Below are 23,867 nucleotides of genomic sequence, written 5' to 3'. Positions count from 1 at the left end.
AAAGGTAATTGAACTTGCGCTGAAGCTCGTACGGTTACGACCTGATGCTGTTCCAAGCATACTTTCCGACTGCCCAGCATATCTTTCTGCCCCAAATGGAAGCACGTCTCGAGAGGCCCCAGATGAAGAGGACGCGCCGAGAGGCAGCTGCGTTACAAGATCAACTTGTCTATTGAGGCACACCAGGCGGAAGAGGACAGAAACAAAATTGACAACTTTCATGCGCTGTTGAAATGCATACCATGCCTCAAGATCTGCAAATTCTGGACTGTGGTTTCCCAGCATGACTTTATACTCTTCCTCAATCTGACGGTCGATGGTGGCCCAGCAATCAAAAAGTCAATTAAAGTCACCGAGGACCTCTCTCTGAAGTTGTAATTTCATCATGTCGAGGTCATCAAACTTGACGGCGTGGAGATCATTCCAAAAACTGTAAATGATAATCGGTGCTTGACAGGTCTGTAGGATGCCGTTTAGAGCTAATATAAGGCTCCTGCCTTAAGAAAACCTGAAGACAAGACAGGCAGCATATTGAAGCTCATGCTATCTCTTCTTGAAGATGCAACAAATCAGGAAATGCAAGACGAAGATCGGGAAGATGCTTTGTCATTTTTAAAGGAACAAGTCTTTCTCCTTTTAATCAAGTCACCCCGCTACTCTTCAGAGATGCTGGTATTTTCCAGCCTTCTATTTATCATCTCTCCTCATGCTTATAGGTACTAGCGTAACACATTGCCGCATGAGTCCACGATCAGGCATGTATGCAATGCATATGTTATAAATCCAGCAGCTGAGCAGCAGGATGCTTCTATCCTGCTTTATGCGAAGATCGCGAGTGCAATGAAGGATCATGAGAAGTCAGAGGTTCTCATGATGAATGAAATTGATCTACAGGCATATTTTGATTATAAGGGCGGTAAAGGGTGGCACAATTGTCGGCATTGCCAGCAACACTTCAAATGCAGCAAAGGCAGCTCATTTCTTTATGATTCAAAGCCTCCTGACATCACAAAAAAATGTTGTTCATATTTTTCCAGTTGAACAAATCAATGCTCAACAGCTGAACACTGTGCTCAGCAGCATCATAAATGAGCTTGAAAAGGTTGAGCTTCGCATCAATGCAGTCATCATAGATATCAACTCTATCAATAGCAAAACAATGGCTCTCTTTCGATTGTCATCAAAAGTCAGCAGCTCTTATCCTCACCCATCAGGGAGAAAGAGGAAGACGAAGACGTTGTTCGATCGCCTGTCGCCTCAGATCTGTTTATTTAGCTAATTTTTCCTAATTTACCTAGTTTTATTTGAATATTCGAGGACGGCAGCATCTTCAAGGCGGTACTGTCCCTACGGGAAGAGTACGGCTGCTCCGGCGCCGGCAAGCCTAAAAGGACCACGCCATTCAAAGGAGGCTGGCTCGGAAGAGGCGGCCATGGCTTCCCAGGCTGTGGAGCGACAAGAACATGGACTCGACGACCCGTCCAGCGAGACCTCATCGCTTAGTGGGGCTGAGTCAACGAACGTGGACGGTGACGGGTCAGTGGCCGATATGGCTGACGTGGACAACGAGGGCTTCAAGTTGGTGAGTCATCGCAAGCAACGAACGGTAAGGATCCCGGTAGTGGTTGAGCCCACAGAAAAGGGGGTTGATTTAAGAGAGAAGAATCCCATCTTACTTTTCGCGGCCATTCAATCACTGCTGGGATCAGCTCCGATTCGAAGTCGGTTCACCATGCACGGGGCTCTTCAGCTGGATGTCTCGACGGAAGAGCAGGTTGACAAGCTCCTTCAGAGCTCTCAGATTTTTGGCATCAAAGTTAACATGCGGTTGCCCTATTCCTACATGAAGAACACCTGTGTTATTAAGGGTGTACCAAAGTGGTATTCAGAACGCGACCTACTTGATTATCTGAAACCACAAGGTGTACTGCACGTGAAGCGACTTGTGCGTCGTGTGGAGTCTCCAGGAAAAGAATGGGCTGCGAAACCTACCAACTCTATCGTGTTGACATTCACTCCCAACTCAGAGCGCCCCGAAAAAATTGATCTGGGATTCACAAAACACGCAGTTGCAGATTTCACTGAAGCTCCTCCACGGTGTTTTAGATGCCAACGGTTTGGGCGCGTGGCCAAAGTTTGCACAAAGGATCGACGCTGTATGCGGTGCGGAGGCGACCACGACTTTAAAACCTGCAGGGCAGATTTTGCTTGCGCCAATTGCGGTGGCGATCATCGACCGAGTTTCGGAGGCTGCCCCTTCCGTGTGAGCGCTCTGCACCGTCGGATGCCCTTTATTGCTGGTCCAAAAACCCCACCGACTGAGACGCTTGTCCCTGGATTAGACGCGTTCCCAGTATTGGAGTCTGATGTTGTTGCGTTGCCCAACAATGTCCCTAAGAGACCTGAGTCCAGCAAAACGCCAAGGCCCAGTGCGCGCGAGTCGACTGTTCGACCTCCAGCAAAAAGTGTCCATGTTCCTGAGCGGCCGGATCACAGCCAGACTCCACGGCAAGGGGGACGCTCATATGCACAAGTGACAAAAAAACCAGCTACTGCGGCCAAGAGTGTGTCCCCGTCGGCATCTTTTATCGATTTTGTAAGTGAGTGCGTTGCGCAAAATAAGGAGCTCAAAAATCAAGGTATGTCTGACCTTCTTCATGTTTTGTTTGGAGCCCTGCGTTCACATGTTCCAGCGATGGCGCCTGGTAACCTGAAGAACTTCCTACAGCTGGTGCTTTCTTTGAGTCCCTAATTTCCACCTTCATAGCAAACTTCTTTGCGAGCTAAAATGGATGGGGCTAAACCTCGTGGATCTCATATGCACCGAAAAGTGCCGTTTATATTGCAGTGGAACTGCGCTGGGATTTTAAGTCGGATAACTGAACTCAAACTATTCTTGAAAGAGACTTGTGTTCCAGTATTGGCCCTGTCAGAAGCTGGCCTGCCAAGCGGGAGATGTTTGACTGGATATGTCACCCACAAAAACTGCAGCATAAAGTCATTTCCTGCAGGAAGTGCTGCGCTTTACACAAGAAGAGAAATTCCACATGTTTCTCTAAGCGTTGCCGATCTTTGCACGGATGACATTGAGGTAGCGGCTGTGAGAATACAGCTCGTTTCTCGAACCCTTTCGATTGCATCCGTGTACGTGTCTCCGCGGAAGAAGGTAGCATTAGATTTGTTTCTACAGCAGCTCTGCGACCGCTGCCCAGCACCTAGAATCATCTGCGGTGATTTCAATGCCCATCATGCCGTTTGGGGTGACAGGAACACCGATTCCCGTGGACGCAAACTTGTAGAGGTTATTGACAGTTTGGACCTGTGTGTTGCCAATGACGGAAGCCCCACTTTTTTCCGGCCTCCAGCCTCAGCGACAGCTATAGACCTGACACTGCATTCACCTGACGTCCGCGTGAGTTGGTCAACAGCGCCCGACCGCATGGGGAGTGATCACAATCCGATTTTTGTGTTTGCTGCCGACTTCCGTATGCATGGTCCTAAAATTAGCAACATGGTCAACTGGGACAAGTACAGAAAGCACCTAGAACGTGTTTCTGGTGATGTTGTTGACAAAATGATTTCTAGTAAGCTAGCAGCAACTACAGCGGTCAAGTTACCTGATCATTTTCCGGCCCCGGATTTAAAACTCAGGAACCTTTGCGCAGCGAGAGGAAGGGCGGAGCGTCAACTCGTGCGGAAGAAGAACGACAGGCAACTGAAGACGACCTTCAATAGGCTCAATTCTGCTATTAGACGGCACACGAACAAGCTGTACAGGTCGCAATGGGCCTCATTTTGTGCTAGTTTGACTGTGTTCTCACCGATAACGAGAATATGGCGAGTTATTGGCAGCCTTGCTGGAGAATCTCGCCCTTCGAAGCCTTTTGAAGCTCTTGCAATACGCAAGGAAAAACCTATTGCGTGCTTGGCAGAGGAATTTGAAGACGCACTCGTACGCGCTGATTCTGGAATAGATATATATTCACCATCTGCTTCCTCCAGGTCTATCATGGACGTCCCGTTCACGCTTCGTGAGCTTCAGACTGCGCTCAGTGGCCTGCGGCGCCGGTGTTCACCAGGTCCCGACGGCATCACCAATCAAATGCTGAATAATCTGCCCTTGCAACTCAGAAAGGAGCTCCTCAACTTCATCAATCGAGTTTGGGAGACTGGCGATGTTCCTCCGTCATGGAAGGTGGCACATGTAGTTCCGGTACTGAAGCCTGGCAAATACATGACAGACCTTGCCTCGTATCGCCCAGTGTCATTGACCTCCTGTGTAGCTAAGTGGATGGAGAAGCTGGTAAATGGACGCTTATCATGGTGGCTTGAGGACAGCAAGGCACTGCCATCCTGTATGACAGGATTCCGCCGAGGTCCTAGTGCCCAAAGACAGCTCACAGAGGTGGTCACGGACGTGGACCACCTCCTACGCCTCTGGGAAGCTCGTCGCGGCTTTACGCGCCGCTGGAAGAGCCAGAAACAAAAGAAGCTCAAAGCGCGAATTGCGGACATCATCCAGCAGGCAGCACTGCTGAGTACGCGGCCCAACTCGCTGACTCCAACTTGGTGGACCGCTGCAACACGGCAGCCAGGCAGATGTCGAGCCGCAACACGTGGCATTTCTTCCGAGCCCTCATCAACCAAACACATACCTGCACAGAAACGCAGAAGCAACTACACAAAGCCATGCACTCATTCCAAAGAAATACAACGCAGCTGGCGCAGGCGTTCCGGGATCGCTTCCTGTGCACAACTCAGGACGCCCGCAGATCGGCCTACTCCTACGCAGGCAGGAAAAACTCGGAGTTGGACAAGCCTTTCCAGTTTCATGATCTGCGCGCCAGTCTGGCCAAAATGAAGGGGGCACCGCGCCAGGCCGGGACGAGGTCACCGTCGAACTTTTCGCGAACCTTCCGGATTCAGCGGACCAGTGCCTTCTATACTGCATCAATGCGATCTGGACGGGGGAAACCCCCTCCCCATTTACTGGAAGACGGCCCCTGTCACCTTCATCCTGAAGGCCGGGAAACCGATTGACCCGGACAACCTCCGCCCCATCTCTCTCACCTCGTGTGTGGGTAAATTAATGGAGACGATGGTGCGGGATTCGATGTCCGAATATTTCGAACAACACAACACCTTCGCGTACACCATGTTAGGATTTCGCCCACGCAGATCCGCACAGGTTGTCCTGCTCCAACTCAACCGTGAAATCTTGAACCCCATCACACACCCCCAAAACGACAAAATTGTCCTCGCGCTCGAGCTGAAAGGAGCGTTCAACAACGTAACCCACGAGGTCATACTCTCACACTTGAGTCAAACTCACTGCGGCACCATTACCGTCAATTGCGTGAAACAGCCTCTCACGGACAGACTGTCCTACATGCGAATACAGGAGCAAAAGCATGAACCTTTCTTGCTCGGCACGGGGGGGACTCCACGAGGCGCGGTGCTGTCCCCTCTACTAATAAACATAGCCATGATGCGCTTACCTTCCCTGCTGGGTGCGGCCGAAGAGTTCCAGCACGCGCTGTACGCCGACGACATCGCCCTCTGGGTTACGCAAAGACGCCTAGGGGACCTGGAGACCAGCTTGCAAACGGCCGTTAGCATAGTGGATCGCTATGCCCGAGATTGTGGTCTGCAATGCTCCCCGCAGAAATCGGAATTCGTGCATCTGCGCCCCTCGCGCACATGCTCCGCACAAATCCATCTCTCCTTGCAAAGCGGTCCCGTTGACGAATACAAGGGTCTCCTCGGATTTTGCATACACAGCCAGCGACGCTGCGACACATTTTCCAAGCTCCGGCAGGTGGGGGACCAGGTGGGCCGCATTGTCCGCCGGGTTTCCAACAAGCGCGGTGGGTAACGATGCAAAGACGCCTTGCGCCTGGCGAACGCATTCGTGACCAGTCGAATCTTGTATTCGACTGCCTACCTCCACCTGCGGAAACAGGAAGAGGATGCCCTTGAGGTAATCCTCCGCAAAATCATGCAACGAGCGCTGTATCTCCCGCTCTCTACCTCTACCAGCCACCTCATGGCACTGGGCATGGTGAACACTTTCAGGAAGCATCGGGAGGCCCACCTCAACAACCAATACACTCCTCTCACAAAGACAGGGTCGGGTCGCCGCCTTCTAGCCCGTATTCACATCCAGCACACACAATTCACAGAGGAGAGACGCCGCCTTCCCGCACACAGTACACGCGCCCTCCACCTGCGGCCTCTCCTCACTATGTCCAAAGAGGAGCTTAGTGGCAGCCACCTGGCGCCGGCGGAAGCCTTGCACCGCCATTTTGGGAGCCAGCCAGGAGTCTTCTACGTGGACGCCTCCGGCCTGGACCTCAGGGGATGGTACACGGCCGCGGTCGTCCAAGAAGGCAAAACAGTAGACGGCCTTAGTTTCAAGGCCCAGTCAGCAATTCACGCCGAAGAGGTTGCCATCGCCCTGGCAACCTCCGACCCTCCTCAAAATACATAATCACCGACTCGCGAGGAGCTTGTTGAAACGTTGAGCAAGGGTGGGCTACACCGCTAGCTTATCGCATCTATCAAAATTGTAGCCGAGACTGGAATCCTGCGCACCGATCTCTCGTCTGGGCTCCAGGTCACCAAGGCCTCCGCGGAAACGAAGCAGCTGACGCCGGCCCCCGCGCGCTCTCTCTCTCCGGGCATTTCCCACGGGACCCAACGTTAACCAGGACTCCGATTTCAATACGGTTTACACTTTTAAGAAAATATGCAATTATTACAAATCCACGCACCAAACTCTTCCCACCCCGTGCAAAGGGCTATGGAAGGCCAACGAGCGCGTACTTCTACCTCTGCTCACTAACACGATGCGGTACCCGGTAACTCTAAAGCATTTCGATGCTCAATTCGACGGGAGGTGCTCACACTGTGGGGAGGTGTTTGGCATCTACACTGTAAAAAAAAATCCGTCAAAATGACGGGAAATACCTTGGCAGCTCTATTTCCAAGCATTTGACCGTTAAAATGACGGCACCCAGTCATTTTAAAATGACGGTGTTTTTTCATCATTTTGATGTTTTTCTTGTCAATCTGAAATACAACCGAACCGTCAATTTGATGACATTTGACCGTCAAAGTGACGACAGAACGTCATTTCTAAATGACAGTTTTTCCATCATTTTGATGTCTTTCTTGTCAATATGAAATACAACCGAACCGTCAATTTGATGACATTTGACCATCAAAGTGACGACAGAACGTCATTTCTAAATGACAGTTTTTCCATCATTTTGATGTCTTTCTTGTCAATCTGAAATACAACCGAACCGTCAATTTGATGACATTTGACCATCAAAGTGACAGCAGAACATCATTTCTAAATGACAGTTCTTCTATCATTTTGACGTTCTTCTTGTCAATGTGAAATACAGCCAAACTGTCAATTTGATAGCATTTGACCGTAGCAGTTACAGCAAGCTGTCATTTCTAAATGACAATGTTTTTTCCTGACTTCGATGACTTTTTTGATCGATTTGAAAATATAGCCAAACTGTAATTATACCACTGATTAATCATCTGCAATGGCAAGCTGTCAATTTTAAAACTGTTTTTATGACTTGAAGACTTTTTGCAAATTTGAAATTATCTATAACTGTCAGTACAGTATTTGGCCATCAAGATAATAGCAGAGGCTGTAATTTCAAAACGACTATGCTTTTAACCATTCCAAAATTTGGCTTGCCAACATGAAATGCAACTGTGTTGTCAGTATGATGGCCCAACACGACAAGTCTCAACATAATTCTGTGTCAAGATATAGTGTGGTGAACCTGACCACATGACAGTCACTTGCAGTGGGCAGTACCTCATAAACCATGCAACAAAAACAAATTTACATTTCTACTTGCATATTTATTTATAAATTAAAGTGCCTTCAGCAGGCCCAGCAGCTTTGGTGCTATTCCGCAGGCCCTGCCTTTGCCGCGCCCTTTTGTTGGGTTGATCTGCCCAAGGTACCTGGAAACAAAACGAGGATAGAATTAATCCATGCTCCATAAACTGTGCCAATCACATACTCTGTCTACAAAGGTGAAATGCCATGAATGTGTGAACTGCACTACCTTCTGCAACACACAGTATTTCGAAATGAAAAGACGAGATTAAAATCAGGTAGCAAAAATGTGAGCACACTAGTAGTGCGCTTAAATAGCTACATATACATGCACTAACAATAGATGTACTTAAATGTAACCATTATTATAACTCGTAAAAACAGCCCACAATTGCACGTACACACCGTATAGTATTTCTAGTAACAATAGGTGCTCATCATGTACAGGGACCATGCACAGAGTCTAGAAACCATAACTATGCAAGAGCATTTTGTTGCATTTCAGTGTTTTCTGCTGTCAGCCACATACATAGCTCAGTATTGATGTAACACCCTGATGTCCAGGTATAGGCTGCAATTGCACATGTGGCAGCCTTGCATACATTTACAAACCTCATTATCATGCCTCATCATCTTACCATTTGCACAATGCTCATTCTAATTTCTGTGCCCTTGGCCACAAATAAGCGGAATTTCACACCTGAAATCTTCTGAGCAATCAACAAACCTGGCATGATGATGAATGTCTTAATTTTTTTTCTTTTACACTGCAACTTTGACACAAAGGGTGGCCAACTTCTCAGGTGCCGACATAGCAGACTTTACGATGGCTCTTTCACCTGTCCATTTCAAGTACTGAGCAATTCTGGACAAATATGGGATCACAACATAATTTTTTTTTGAAAGGGGCTAATAACCCTGCCAGCTCCTAAAAGATCACTAGGTGAAAGGGGAAAGTGCCATGTAATGGTTGTGACAGTACCTGTGAAGCTGTCCTGCCTATGTGTCACGTCTCCCGTTTCAATGCAAAATGAAAAAACTGATATTCATCATTGCAAAAGGTTTGTTGGGTGCCCAGAAGGTGAGGTAGAGAGCTCTACTTTCTCGGGGCTGATTGTTCACAGGCTAGAGCGAGCACTGCATCAATGGTAACAAGGGAACCTGAGGCCTGTAAAAGTGCAGACAGGCATCCGGCAACTTAGTGCCACATGTGTGGACGCAACCCATAGTCAGACACACTGTAATGTTGCACTAGGACATTAGCCAGTGGACACGATACATAGTAGAGCGACTTAAAAGAACTGCATTTTCACTTAATCCTCGCTCCTATTTTTCCTGACGTCGGTACTTATAAAAGTGCTGCACACATTACATTTAGCAATAATTGACAGTAGCGCCTGTCCTATCTGGTTCTTCGTCCTAGCCCCTTTCTTGCAGTAGCCAACCAAAAAAATAAGCATAACATCGAAAAGTGTTATCTAGATGCACTCACAGGACACGTGACCAAGTATAGGCAATGCAAACTGCCAGGCTGGTGCATTCATCACATGACAATGATCAAATCCGCAGTTCTGCAACTGTCAGAATACCAGAACTGGGTGCAATTTAAAATCAAGTCCGACCTTCATCTTGCAATTGCCAATGTGCAAGGCGTTAGCATGTACTGCTGGCAAGCAGCACTATGTCAATAATCTTGCCATTCTACTTTCTAAAGCCGCCTGTGACTGGCAAATCACCATACAGCTGTGCCAAAAAAGCAACACGGTGCTGCGCCAGAGAACGAAGAAATGCACGAGAGGAATGTATGTAACGACATCAGAATTTCAGGGGAACAGGGCAGAACTGAACACTTGCAGGCACTGGCTAAGGAGGGAGAGTGCCTTTCCTCAGAAAAAAGAACCCTGCTGCTCACACTATTGCCTTGGATTCCGATTGCTTATCAAACGCATCATCCACATTCACTCATTTACCTTTGTAAAAACTCCATGGTGAGGGGGCAGTCGGTAGGGTACGCGACGTTGAATACGAAGTAGGCACCAAGGAGGAGGCCCATGGACTTCTCCAGACTTCTCGTAGAAATGAATTCTACAGAATCCACTGCGACAATGATTTTCTCTATATCCCCCATGCTGGATCCTGCAAGGAAAAAAAATTAGTCACAAGCAAACGCTACCCACTAAAGGGGTGATCCAATAATTCGAGTAACTCTATGGCCTTCGATGCGTACACTGAGAGAAGCCGAATTCAAATGTACTCGTAAAAAGCCATACTGGGTCTTGTTGCTAGGCCTTTTCGTACCCTGGCAGTAGACAGACACATGCAACATGCCCTCCCTTATCAGTGCTTTACACACCACTAATTATATCTGTTGAAGACGCTTGCTTCATGTAAACATACTACATAGAACTTGTTTATGAAAAAAGATTTACAAATAGTGCACGACAAAAAAGAATTAACTTTGTCGACAGAATACTTCGTTTTTTTTTTATAATAATGGGGAATAGTGATGTGGTAACAAAACTTGGGCAAGCACCGAGGCAACTTTTCAAAGCCAGAGTGGCCCTCCATTTTGTACCTAGCCTGCCATGACATTGATGAGAAAAGCCAAGCTCAGCTTCGTTCATGCTTTCTAGCAAAACGTCATGCTTTTGGCGAGTCAAAAGGCCGCACATTAGTCTCGATGAACTCTGGCATATCACCTTATAGTGCGGAGATTGCCCCAACCTTCCCCACTTATCAACAGTACTGCTACTGAGTTTCAAATTTTTTGTACACTCTAATAAGAATGGAAAACTACTTGCCAAACTTGCACATACATAAGATGAAGCAGCAATTAAGCCTTTCATCCAGGACTAGCCTCATTCCTAAGTTTTGAATATGTCCTACTAAGTAGAGTGAAGTTACACAAAATCAGGTTACATCGTAGAATAATAAAATACACTGTACAAGCCATGTTTTGAGCCAAAGTTCTATAAATGACAAATACACACCAATCACAGCAAGGTGCGGTGTTGCTGGCAGTCCTTCCAGCCCCCCTTCAGCTGCATGCTGGGAATTCACAAGCCACATGTTATTAGACTCCAGAGAAAACATCAGTGATCAGATACATGCATCTCAATAATAAATCATAACCATACTTCCAACGATCCTGCTGTCATCAAGGCACTTTCTACACCTCGAGTACAGTATCATTTCAGCAGAAATGGATGAAAATGCGGTATAAAATTACAAGACTACAAATTTACTTGATTCAATAATTCCCAGCTAATGGGTACGCCAGTCGAAAGAAATTTTTGGCCCTTGTTTGAGGCTTATAGGCAATAAACTATAAAATGAACAGAATTTATTTGGAAATAACTATTGCTGAAATAATTAGGACCATATCTTAATGCTATACAAGAATGAAACTGCACACTCAGTACACGAACTAAACACTGAAAGCATTCAGCCACTTGTTAGATCTGCAAGACTACCACCAAACATTTCGGTAAGTCAAGCTGAGGAGTACTTCCTGCCATTGCGGCAGCTGCGAGAGCATTTTAAGAAATTTGAAGAAACAGGAAAAACAAAGTAATTGAATCATCTCTCTCTAGGAACACAAATGGCAGTAGAACCTTAGAACCAGCTGCATCTCCTACTGGGATATGCACTGCAAAAATATGAAAAAAAGAAAGAACATGCCGGATGAAAGGAGACTACTTGGCTGTAGTTCTCGCCGAAGAAAGCACAAAGCAATTCCAGGATGTAGAAGTATCTTGGAACCGCCTGTCCATCCTTGTCTACTGCTGACGTCACCTTGTGCAGCAAAGCTCGCATTCCATTCTTGGACAACTTCAGCATGTAGTCAACAATTTTTGGTCCTTTCAATGTCAATTCATGAATGAATATTTCACAGAAAGAAAAACCAACAAGCGTGTCAAGATGCCCAAAGAAGTAGGTTTCTTCAAGCAGATGAGGCCATAGCTCCCGGATGTTTTGCGCAGTGACCTTTCCTTCATTAATCTCTCTGCGCTGCAGAGCATATGTATCTGCCATCAGCCTCGAAACACTCTCACAGGGTTGACTGGTTTGCATTAGCAGACACCTTTTCTCACTGAGAGCTTCCCAAGTTTCTTGGTCGCAATCAGGCTGCCAGGCCACACAGCCATAAGAGTCAGTTGGCCCTTTTGGCATCTTTGCTGCAGGTTGATCAACCTGCTCTGACAAATTGTCAGTTCTCTTTGTATTCCGATTTGGCCGTCTTTTGTTCTCAAGGAATGTGCTCAGCTGCCGGGAAAATGAAGCGGCGCCATCGCCAATGATATCCCCTGCAGACGTCATGTCTGCAAATGACTTGGGATACTCCATAGTCACGAGTCTCGCAATATGTTTCACTGCTGCCATCCCAGGCATTGGATCATGTTTCGCTATTGCTTCCCCAAGCAGCTTCACAAGTCGGCGCCTCATCTGTGGATTTGGCCTCTGTCCCTCTTTACAATCTGCAATCAGCTGATTTGGAAGCTCTGCCCAATTGATTTTAAACTCCTGCAGCCACCTACGAGATGTGCTTGTGGCTGCAACAGTTGATGTCTGGGAGCTGCTGGCTGATTCTGCACACAATGTTAGTACTTGTTCAGCATTTCCGCCACTGCTGCTGGGTGGTCCATCATTGCCATTGGTCTTGAGCCCTCTAAGGAGCTTACGTGCATAGAATAACTTCAAGTGAGGTTTGAGATCATCAATTTCTAAGTAAATGAGGTCCTTTTCATGTTGGTAGCCTTCTGACTTCAAATAATTGACAAGAGTTACAAGTTCTTCTTCAGGGAGTTCTGGAACTATTCTTCGTATCGCTGATGCCACAGATTCCATGCTCTGTTAAAGAAAGGAACATTCAAGTTGTAACTTCATTTATTTAAGGTATGTGCACAAAACAAGATAACAATCATCACCACATTAATCACAGTACTAATACACGGTTGAAGAGGAGGTGTCCAGTACTACTGCAGGGTTTTGCAGAAGCTGGGTGCTGCACAAAAAGCTATTTGCAGATTAAACTGTTTGCTTACATTCCTTGTAAAAAATTGTATTGAAAAAGCACGCACAAAAATCTGTTTTCTTCTTTGTATTGAAACTACAGAATAACTAACGTGTTATGAAATGGGCCAGAAAACACCGAAGGCGCAAGAAATCTCACTGCTCTATGGCACTTCTTAAAAAAAGAAAGGTGTCTTCGACTAACATCGACCAAATCTCCCCCAAGTATATGTAATCCAAAAAACATTCCTTTCACACATAATGAACAAAGTCAACATCATGATTAAGAGTCAGTACATTCCTAGAGGCACAAGCATACACATTCAATGAACTCCTGTGAACAAGCTGCTCATATTTCACACACACCAGATTTTCATTAGTGAAGGTTACCACCTTAAGGCCTCTGCCACCCCATTCTTCGATTGTGCAAGGTGCACCAATGAAAGAAATACTCCGTTCAATGGATACACAACAGCTGATCTTCGCTGCCTTCAAACACGCACCTACACTATACAAGATAACAGAGCCAGCTTCATAAGTAGTACCCTTGTAGGTTAATTGAAGGCTTAGTTCTGCTGACTCTGGTGCTGGGAATTGCGAGCGAAGTGCACGCACTATCCTGGCATCTATGATCTCTGATTGCAATGCAAAGCACTTTTCTTGCACCAAATCGTCAGGGATAACATTTCCTGCCCTACAATATGCTTGAAGCATTTCATGCTTGCTCGCCATTGTAAGTGTAATATTCTTGAAGTTCTGTGAGGCTCGGATAATGCGCTTGAAGTATGAATGCTTACTTTCAAAACGCAATGTTGATAAATGAACCAATGGACCGAAACGATAAATAAGATCGGGGTAATGGCTCAAAAAATGATGTTTGGGTCTCAGAGGCACTGCTGCAAATAGTCTAACTCTTTCAGTGATGTATTCACCAATAAGAACCCTGAGGTACTCAACCTGAGTAATATGAAGCTTGGGAGACATAACTATAATAGTAATAGATTTTAACATCAAGTACAAGCTCCATACCTCATCTTCACAGTCAACTATTTTATCATGGATGAGAATAGGCAGCAGTCTTATCAAGTAATAGATTTCAACTGCTTGCCCACGCACTTTACAGCTGTTGTTATTCAGAAGAGTTGCTGGCCTGCTTTTAGCGTCCCGATGGCTCAGAGATATATTCTTGATTCGCTCATTTAGCTGTGCAACTGTAAACCATTTTTTTTTACAAACAAGGTGCTTCACAATTAGCGACAAATCAAATGGAGCGATCCCTTCTAAAATGTCATGAGCAACACATGGTGGCAGCCCAGACGTCACATGAAAAGACTGCAAGGCATTAAAAGCAGAGTCAAATTTCACGCCTTTTGCCAAGTCATAGTAACCCTGTTCGGCCATGCTCACACAGTTATTATGCTCATCATGTGAGCGTTGCAGCCCCAGTAAATGGGGGTTGTTCAGAAAGTCCTCCTTCGTGACCTCACAGTATCGACAAAACCACCTTGACGTAGAAAAGTTTTCTGTGAAGCCACCAATTCCATGGCTTCCCAAATTGTCACCCAGGATAGCAACCAAGGCACATTTGAAGTGATTACTTCCTACAATAATTCCATTTTCTTCAAGGTCCTTAAGTTCTGCAACAACTGTCTTCATCACAGCATGGTGGCCTAGATTCACAAGTGTCGACTCATAGCAAATCATCACTAACTGAATATTATGCACCTTTGTGGTAAAGTGTGAAGGAAAGTTAGCAACACTGTAATACATCCCAATAACTTTGTGCTTTTTTCTTGCCGATCCAAGAGGATTTGCCACTTCAAATGCATCCTGGTACAAGAGCAGCTGAATAGTGCCACTGTTCTGCAGTAAATAGGCAGATTCTTTACAAAGGGTTCCATCACTGAAGCCAGAAAGATACTGGCTGTCACAAACAGCACCGTTGTTTAATGCTTGTTTCACTGTGTCGTCTGCAAGCATCGCAGCAAGAGACTGCTTAATTGGCACATAATGAATACTTCGTTCATTCTTAAAGGTCATCTCGACTGGCTCTATCATTTTAAATTCTTTTTTATAAAAGTCGTGCCGTGCATATTTACTTCGCAACACACCACCAACTGTATTAAAAGGGGTTTCTTCATTGCTTAATGCAGAGAAAATCTTGCCAGATGCTTCGTCATCTATGTTGTGTTCGTGAAGTATCTGACCAATAACATTGAGCCTGCGGTCTGCGGACAATAAATTCATAGAATGAATTTCAGCACTGATACTCTGCACGACGGATGACGGTACAAGGTGAAATGATTCTAATTTCATTAAAAACAGGGCTGCATTTCTTGTTTGCCAAGACTGCGCAATAGAGTCTGCAGCGTCTGAAGATGCTAGTTCAACAGCGGTGCAGTCATCGACACTGCTAGGTGCAGCAAAATCTTCACATTGTGCCACACTGCGCCTTAGACACAAACTGCTGCCATGACAGCGACTTACATGAGAAGTGAAAGATTTTGGATTTGAAAACACTTTTTTGCAGTTAACAAAACAACATGCTGTGGCAACACCAGAAAAAATGTGTTTTTTAACATGCGTAACAACATCTTTCTTCAAGAGAAACTGGGCATCACAGAATGTATGAGGACAGCTAAATGTTTCTCCTGATGAAGTTGGAGAAGCAACATCTGTAACATGACTACGCGAAACATGTACACGCAGCGCATTAAATGTTCTGAAATGTTTGGAGCAGCCCCTATTTATGCAAGGTATGTTAGTGTTATGAATATTGGAATGAATTTTGTAGTGTCTCTCATATTTGTACAAGTTCAGCACTGGAGTCTGGCAAAAATGACATAAAATCATGATAGCAAACAAAGTTTGCAGGCAATTCAGCTTAGAAGTATGCGCCTAGGAGCCAGCTGCGCTGACGATGTGCCGCAGATGTGCCTTGTGCGCATGTGGAGAGCTCGCCTGCGCATTAAAGATTTCAGTTATTAATCTTAAGTGTCCTCAGAAGAAAGAAGTAGAGGAAAAAGATTCTGCGATATCAAGTGCATACCTTGCTTGATGGAGCTTCAAAACTGAGTTGACATCCGTGACCAAATATTCACCAGAGCTGCCACAAGGTCCACGCTGACCCTTGCTTGAAAATATTCCAGACCTCCTCTGCAAACTAGAGATGATTGGTGCTATTAGTAATCAATCGCAGCCCCTTGACAGTTCCGTAAGGTAACTTGCATGCTACAGGCACAAGCAGATGTTTGCACGTGCCTTTGTTATAAACATTTTATTAATGCATTAGTGCACAATGCAATGAAAAGTATGTTTTCCTGACTGTATCCCACACGACATACACATTAAAGCTTTATATTATTGCTGTGCATACCATATAGAGGATTGGGCCACAAAATAGAATATTTGAAGTTGATTAGTCATCACTGGGCTGGTTGTTAGATTGTCATGCTTCTGAAAACACCATCAGTGTCGCTCAGACCTCTGATAACTTCAAAATGGTAGCCATGGGGTGCTTAGTGGACACAAGTGGCCAAGCTATCTATAAGAGGCAAAATCTTGCACAGCTTAGGGGACGACTTATAGGCGGGCACGAAAATTCGATCATGCGGTTGGCCAGAGTAGTTTTTGACTAGTAATGGGATGCATGCTTTAAATAAAAGCAAGCTGGTTGTCGCATGCAACCACAGGAAATGTAAAGAAAGCACCTGCTAGAGCAGGGTCCCAGTATTGTAAAATTACTGCATTTAAGCCTGCAACACTCCTTGATTCGCAAAAATTCAAACATGCCCTTCCTTAAATGGAATAGTTTTGTGGCCAGTTTGACATTTGACCAATCCCGGAGTGCAGGGGGCTTAAATAGAGTTGTTTTACATCATTGGGAACCAGGACAGAACTTGTTACTGGGGTCGTGCTTATGTAGCCAATAAAGACCCTCCAGATAACAAATTTGCAAACGCATGCCCTTTGATGCTTCGCTAAATGAACCTGCATCATTGTACAACTGTCAGAAAATATCACCTTGTTTGAAAAAATTTTTTATTCCGAAATATTTGTTGACTTCCCTTTTGATAACCCCGCTACAGTGGCAGAATGGCGGTACCTGGTTGAGCCGATTTTTAAAAAGTCTGTTAAATATGAAAGAAGCTTATTGCTATATTAGCAACTACACTCGTTTGATAAAAATAAGCAATACTTTTCGAATGGGCCTCGAATGATCATTGCAGAGCTGTGTTGCGATCACCCCATTTGTAATGAAGCCAAGTTGCAGTTAGCGTACTTACAATGTGTTTTGTCATAAAACCTACTTTGCAAGCGAGCTCGCATCATATAAAATAGGACAGATTAAGGAGGCACCTAATCTTCACTGGTGCACAGCACAGTGGGGCTCTATACACACGCGGTAATTTTGTTTTGGATGAAGTAACTTATAAATGAATGGAGCTAGTAAGGCACATATTTCGTATCGGTAGCTATGTAAAATGCGCGAAATATACAGCATTGTTACGCTCGCGATAAAGGCACTGTTTTTCCCCCTGAAAAATCAATCCATGCTTTCAGCGCGTCAAATCTTACACGACATTCTGTTCGTGCAGTATGCTCGCTTTTTGTGCCAGCGCAATCCGGGGCACTAAGTTCAACCTTCTGTAGACGGTAACGGCTTGGCTGGCACCTACCCATCGTGGAGCACTTTCGATCGCGATCGAGCCGATCCTAAACAGGATCGAGCTGCCCCATCGCCACCGGACACCGACGTTTGGGGCTCGGTGTGCCAGGAAGCGAGGAACAACAAAAAAGAGAGAGCGTAAGAAATAAAACAGAAAAAAGCTGATCAGTGCACGAAAAGTAGTCTGCTTTTTATTGACGAATACTTTTACGAACCTACGACAGTAGTGCCGACAGCATGTATTCAAGGGAGCTGCAGATGGCCAGCATGGTAGTCATAGCACATGTCTTGGCCTGAATTACAACTGAAAATGTAAAAAATGGTTTTTACGACTATTTTTGCTGCCCATTAAGCCCATTCATAAGGTGTTCTGCATTTAAACAGAGGCGCATGGCGCGCTAGAGCTCGACCAACTCGATTTCGATCCTTGGCCCGCGTAGCAGTAATCGTACCCGAAAGTCAGGCTCGATCGCGATTGTATGTGCCCGCATGATAGAGATACTATAAACGACTCTCTTCAATTAACGTGCGCCAATGCTCTTCGTACGCTTCAGTGTTCCTCACAGGAAGTTTTTTTTTTTTTACACGTGGGCGCACGCAGCCCGTGAAAATCGCTGCACGTGGCTGAACCATGAGGCCGCGATTCACCCACGAAGGACCACGCGCGAAAGATCGCGATTGTGTGGTTTCCGCTTTACGTAGAAGCACATCTCTAAACGGCAATCTCGGGCCCACGGCCATCGGTGCGTGTATACATTACGCGTGAGAACAAGCGTGCTCCTCGTAGCTATGTGCCTCACAGAACGCGTACTGCACGAACGAAGCATATAAGCAGAACACTTACCTTTACCCGCTGCAGTTGATTTTCGGCTGCAGCCAACACGTTTCTTGATTGCGTCTTCGCGGCCTTCCAACGCGCCACACACAAAAAGGAAAAATGGCGCAAAAAGCACAACGAACACCCGGGCAGAAGCAGCGCGCGCAAAGAAAAGCGAGAGGGAACCACGACAACCGGACTCCTTCCTTGACAGCGGCCGCGGGGGCCGGAAGCGCGCGTTGAGCGACGTCTCACATGACGTACCCCTACGCGCCAGCCAATAGAGTTTCTCGTTTTTGTGTTGCGCTCTCCGTCTCTTTCTCCTCGCTCGCTCGTTCACGGCGAAAACTCCGTCTTTCCCGTTTGACGCGGGCGGCTCGTCAAAATAGATAAAAAGGTGGCCGTCAAAATGACGGTTTGTTTTTACAGTGTACCACATGTTGTGGGCCTGCCAGCAGAACCCATCCCTACCCTCTGTCCCAAAAGCCACCCGAGAGGACTGGGAGGCGACCCTGTCGGGCTGCGGAACCCTCGAGGCCCAAAGGGCCTTAACGAAGCGCGCCAGGGCTGCAGCAACCGCCTGACTAGGCATGTAACCTAGTGGTTGTAAGGGCGTGACCCTTCTGGTCAGGACCCCCAACACCTCTCTCTATCATTTTAATGTTTTCACCACCACCATGGAGCAGAGTGCTTCTTGAACTGCAACGAGCTGAGCACAAAAGGACGAAGTGGGTTCCGTAAGCTGAAACATAGAGATTTGATTCAGGGCAGGTCTGCACGGGCAGTAGATTGCTGTTGTTGCTTCGCAGGCTTGGATGCTTGCGTCTACGTAGGCAACAATGGATCTATTATGCAGGCAAGCGTCTTGTTCTTCAAATTTCTAGCCGAGCAACGATGCCGAATTACCAGTTGTTGGTCGGCGATTATCTGTCAGCTTGTTGTCGCTGAGCGGTAGAAACTTCCATAGCCGAAGAACTGGCGTAGGCGGCTGAAGAATAATGTGACGTTGCATAAGTCCTCAGTGCGCTAAAACATGATAACTGAAATGTTTGCATCGCGCATTTCGCCAACTTCACACATTGACGTCATGGATGCATGCATGAGTGCGTCTAAGCGCGTCCTGGGAGTTGGAGTCTACGGCCGCGGTCATGAAAGGCCTCGAACATCATCCTAGCATCAGTCGGGTGCACGGACTTGACGGCCGAAGTAATTTGTGAATAGGAACTGAGTGAGCCACCCCCAGCGGTGGCTCAGTGGTGGCTCAGTGGTTAGGGAGCTCGGCTACTGATCCGGAGTTCCCGGGTTCGAACCCGACCGCCGCGGCAGCGCTTTCAAGGAGGCAAAACGATAAGGCCCCCGTGTGCTGTGCGATGTCAGTGCACATTAAATATCCTCAGGTAGTCGAAATTATTCCGGAGCCTCCACTACGGCACCTCTTTCTTCCTTTCTTCTTTCACTCCCTCCTTTATCCCATCTGTTACAGCGCGGTTCAGCTGTTCAACGATAAATGAGACAGATACTGCGCCATTTCCTTTCCCCCAAAACCAATTAATATTATCATTACTAAGTGACCGCGCTTTGAAGCGCGCATTCTTTCTTTTGAGACCACAGAAGATGTTGCACACTCATGTCCGCAAAATAAATAATATGCGCTTCCTCAAAAGACGCCCTTGTACGCGACACAAACTGCACCGTGCACATCAGAAACGGGCGCCTGCATCACGCTTTGCATAGATCAAACGAAATTTGAGATGAAGCCCTGTGGTCTCTGTGGTCATATCACTTTAAAATTTTTCACTCTTAGCAAGCGTGATTGTCGATGGTTTTTCGCATGCTTGCTCTGAGCGCGGTGTGTCTTGTGGGGATTTAATTGGGGAGATAAGTACGTTCTCCCCACTTAATCGCGGCTGACACTGTGTGAGATGCACAAAAGATCCTCGGCAGATTTGTGAACGCGGTGCGTCGACAGTGGTGCGTCGGACAGCGGAGCGCTGCGCGTGCCAGCCCAGTGTTGCGCGTGTGCGCGTGCAAAGGGTTCGTGCGAGGCGACGGCGACAAAGAGCGTGGCGAGCACGAGGAGCGGACAGCTGACGTGTCAGAAAACCGAGGTGTAAAGGAAGACAACGCAGCGGAGATCGTGTAATTCAAGCGTGGAGGTGGCAGCCGTCGGACGTTGGGTGCGTGCTGCCGTGACCTCCCTTGGGTCACCGAAGTAAGCCTCCTGCGTTTTTCGCAAGTTTGAAGGTGGCAGCCAATGTACTGGGGGACCGTGCTGCCTAAAGAGACCCTTAGATAGCCTGCTTTAAGCCTCTCGTCCCGGTGACGCCTTCAACAGGACCTTGTTACGTTTTTCTTCCAGCTGCCAGGCGCTTCGGGCTCTTGACTGGAGACCACCGGCGTCTTCTGCAGTTTTCTCTGCTCCTAACACCATCTGGCTTCCTTCCGTCGCTCCCTTCGACGAAATTCCAGCGACGCGTCGCAGTTCATCACCCCGCATTTCGTCCTGTCTACAAGGCATCCCCACTTCACCTGGGACGTTCAGTACCCGGTGAACTCTTTCCTTTATTCTGTAGTGTTGTACGCGTGTTGAGTGCGTGTGCTTTTATTGTTGGCGCGTGCGTTTCTAATTGGCCTCATTTCCTTTAAATTATAAATACGGCTTCGCTTTGTTTTCTTTCATCTCTTTGTTGTCTTGTCCTCTTGTTCGAACCTGCACGCGAAAGCGTTCCCCTGCAGAAAGTCGGGGATGCGTTACCAATTCGCGACAATTGGCGTCCGCTACAGGAAGAAGCCATGCTTTTTTCCTTTCGTGGGTCCTTAAAAAGAAGCCACGGCAACACTAAGGGATCTGGTAAAATTGGGTGAACGCATGCGATTGAAAGATGCCGAGCTGCGCACGTGGGTGACTGCCGAGCAAGAGAAGGAACGTGCAGCACGTGCAGCCGAACGCGAGGCTCTACGCTAGCATGAAAAGGCGCGAGCAGAAGCTAAACGCGAGCATGCAAAGTGACTAGCAGAGGATGAAGAGCGTAGATTGCAGCTCCAATTAAGGCTCACTGAAGCTGGTGGGGGTACTCGAGAACCCTCAACGGGGCCCTCATTAGCAGCGGCAAGCCCACAGAAGTTGATCCCGCCTTTCGACGATCGCAGGGATGACAGACGCATACCTCAAACGTTTTGAGCGTATCGAAGAAGGGCGCAGCTGGCCCAAGGAAAAATGGGCTACAGCACTGAGTATGTCTTTGACTGGGAAGGCTCTCCGGGTGTTCAGTCGATTGTCTCCAGCAGATTCAATGGACTATGAAAAAGCAATACTAGCCCTGCTCCAACATTTTCGGTTTACTGCAGAATGTTATCGCGAAAGGTTTCGTGAGAGTAAGCCGCTTGATTAAGAAACAGACAAGGAATACGCAGCGCGTTTGCACAGTCTTTTCGATTGATGGGTGGAGATGTCGGGAACGGCCACAACGTACCATGATTTACGTGACTGGGTGGTGGCCGAATTGTCCATGAGGAGCTGCCATAGTAGTCTGGCGATTTTTATTCAAGAAAGAGAGCGCAAGACGCTGGACAAAATGGCTAAGGCAGCAGACAACTTTCTAGACGCCCAGCGGCAAAGAAACTTGTCTTCGTTCAAAAAATCGTTAGAGCTGGGCATTTCGACAGAGATGTTCCATCAAGTACACAGTTAGGAAAGTGCCTGATTTGTAATCGACCTAGACTTAAGGCTGCCGACTGTCGCTTTAAGCCAAAACAGATTTATTGCGTTTATTGTCGATAAACAGGGCATGATGTATGTTCCTGCTCAAGAAGGAATGAAAACCAGAAGCAATCGTCCTGTTTTGCTCAGCCAGAGTGTGTTGCGCCTGAAACGGTATCCACAACAGCAAATAATTTTGAACCAGCTGAGGAAAAGTTGGTGGTCGGGCTTGTCCGGAAAAAGCCTGCAGACGCCCAACACATGCCTGTATTAGAGGGAGAGTTCCCAGGCTTACCAGTACGTATTTTACGGGACACGGGGACCAATGCAGTGGTTGTGCGGAGAGCCATACTTCCGGACTAGCTCTCACCGGCTCGAGATCTACGCTGTTCCTTGTTGATGGCAGTAGTGTGGAAGTTTCCGAGGCAGAAGTCTATATTGCTTCCCCTTATTTCACTGGCACGGCCCTGATGAAATGCATGGAGACACCGTTATACGATGTCATAATTGGAAATATACCGGAGGCCCGTAAACCATCACATCCAGATATTAATTGCAAAAAATCGGAAGGCGCGGCAAAATTTTGTCCTGACATAGTCAATGACGATGTTGGGAGTGAAAATAGTGAGACAAGGGCCCAAAAATGGCTCTGGCTGGAGAGGAAGTGTCTGGGTGAAAGAGGGAAAGTGCTGCTTTAAGCGTTGGTCCCATGCGGTTCATCAAGGAAACGCTAGAAGCACAGCAAAGAGATGATGAGTCATTAGAGAGTTTTAGTTTCACGTACGTACAGGGTTCACGTACACAAACGTGAGAAGTGTACGCAGCCTGCACGCAGGTCGTTTGAAACCCTTATAGTTAAACGTACGCGACGCACGCCGCGCGTTACTCCTAGCGCCATCTACTAAGAAACACAGACACTGGTTGTAGCCTAAATCACCAAAGACAAGTCTTTAAGCCAAGCCATTCGGTCTGTCCTTGTGTTTGACGCTTTGGCTATGTTTGGCTGCTTTGAGGCTGTCTCAGTTCGATATCTCGCGAGACCGTTATTATGACCACGACCAACGCTACTTTCGTCAGGCTTAACAGCTGAAAAATCGCCCTTCTGTCTGAAAAACAAAAGTTATTTGTCGCTTGAAACCTTATGCTAGGGTAAGAATGGGCAAATCGAAGGCGAATACAACAGTTTAGAACACGATATCACGTCGAGGGATTAGCGACAAAGCTGTTATCGCTGTGAAGCGGTGGGCAGGGTGCCGCAGTGTTTGTCAACGCTACGTACGCAAGCGACGCAAAGACCGCAACGTAAAGATCCGATTCTCACGTACGTACGTGAGGCTCGCGCATACCCTTTGCGTTTTGCGCATGCGCACTGGTCACTCGTAAGAGCTCTACGTATGTGAAGCCTCTACGTACTTGAAACTAAAACTCTCTATTGAAAGCGTGTTGGGCGAAAGTAGAAAGGTGTTCCATGGCAAGCACGGCACTTCGCACTCGTATTCTGTTGAAAAGTTGTTGCTGTATCACCTCTATATCATCTCTCCTCTGGCAGAGAGGTTCGACAGGTAGTACTTCCCAAGGCTTGCCGATCACAGACGTTAAGGCTTGTCCACGACTGCCCGTTGGCGGAACATCAGGGCATTAATAAGACTACAGAACGAGTTCTGGAAGATATCTGCTAGCCGGGAATGCAGGAGGAGTTTAAGGGGTATGTCAGGTCGTGCGACTCCAGTCAAAGGACGTGCCCGAAAAGCAAAATAGGGAAAGATCCGTTGGGACGCATGCCTCTTACCGACAG

The 23,867-nt window shown here is 47.0% G+C and overlaps 1 protein-coding gene across 2 annotated transcripts; it reads right to left on the bottom strand.

The window, feature by feature from the left end:
• Positions 1 to 7,876: 7,876 nt before the first annotated feature.
• On the bottom strand, positions 7,877 to 18,548 carry LOC144096667 (uncharacterized). 2 transcript variants are annotated; one of them, XM_077629503.1, is made up of 5 exons: positions 18,400 to 18,548; positions 15,936 to 16,049; positions 10,864 to 15,847; positions 9,844 to 10,009; positions 7,877 to 7,998 (listed from the first exon to the last, which is right to left on the bottom strand). In XM_077629503.1, exons 3-5 carry the CDS (start codon positions 10,964 to 10,966, stop codon positions 7,905 to 7,907), a joined length of 363 nt encoding a protein of 120 aa, XP_077485629.1. In that variant the 5' UTR covers positions 10,967 to 15,847; positions 15,936 to 16,049; positions 18,400 to 18,548; the 3' UTR covers positions 7,877 to 7,904. The 2 variants fall into 2 exon arrangements, with proteins under 2 accessions (XP_077485629.1, XP_077485630.1); XM_077629504.1 differs by having other exon boundaries at positions 10,864 to 12,724.
• Between the last annotated feature and the right edge of the window lie 5,319 nt (positions 18,549 to 23,867).

The sequence above is a fragment of the Amblyomma americanum genome, chromosome 7 (assembly GCF_052857255.1).
Source record: "Amblyomma americanum isolate KBUSLIRL-KWMA chromosome 7, ASM5285725v1, whole genome shotgun sequence".
Lineage (NCBI taxonomy): Eukaryota > Metazoa > Arthropoda > Arachnida > Ixodida > Ixodidae > Amblyomma > Amblyomma americanum.
Note: the sequence above shows the minus strand (reverse complement) of the source record. Positions and strands in the feature narration are given on the sequence as shown.

Excerpts from the sequence above, each read along its gene's own strand:
- LOC144096667 (XM_077629503.1), bottom strand. The coding sequence starts at position 10,966 with ATGTTTTCTCTGGAGTCTAATAACATGTGGCTTGTGAATTCCCAGCAT. Across the intron at positions 10,010-10,863 it reads ACCGCACCTTGCTGTGATTG|GATCCAGCATGGGGGATATA; the intron begins GTGTGTATTTGT and ends TTTTCCTTGCAG. Across the intron at positions 7,999-9,843 it reads ACCATGGAGTTTTTACAAAG|GTACCTTGGGCAGATCAACC; the intron begins GTAAATGAGTGA and ends TTTTGTTTCCAG.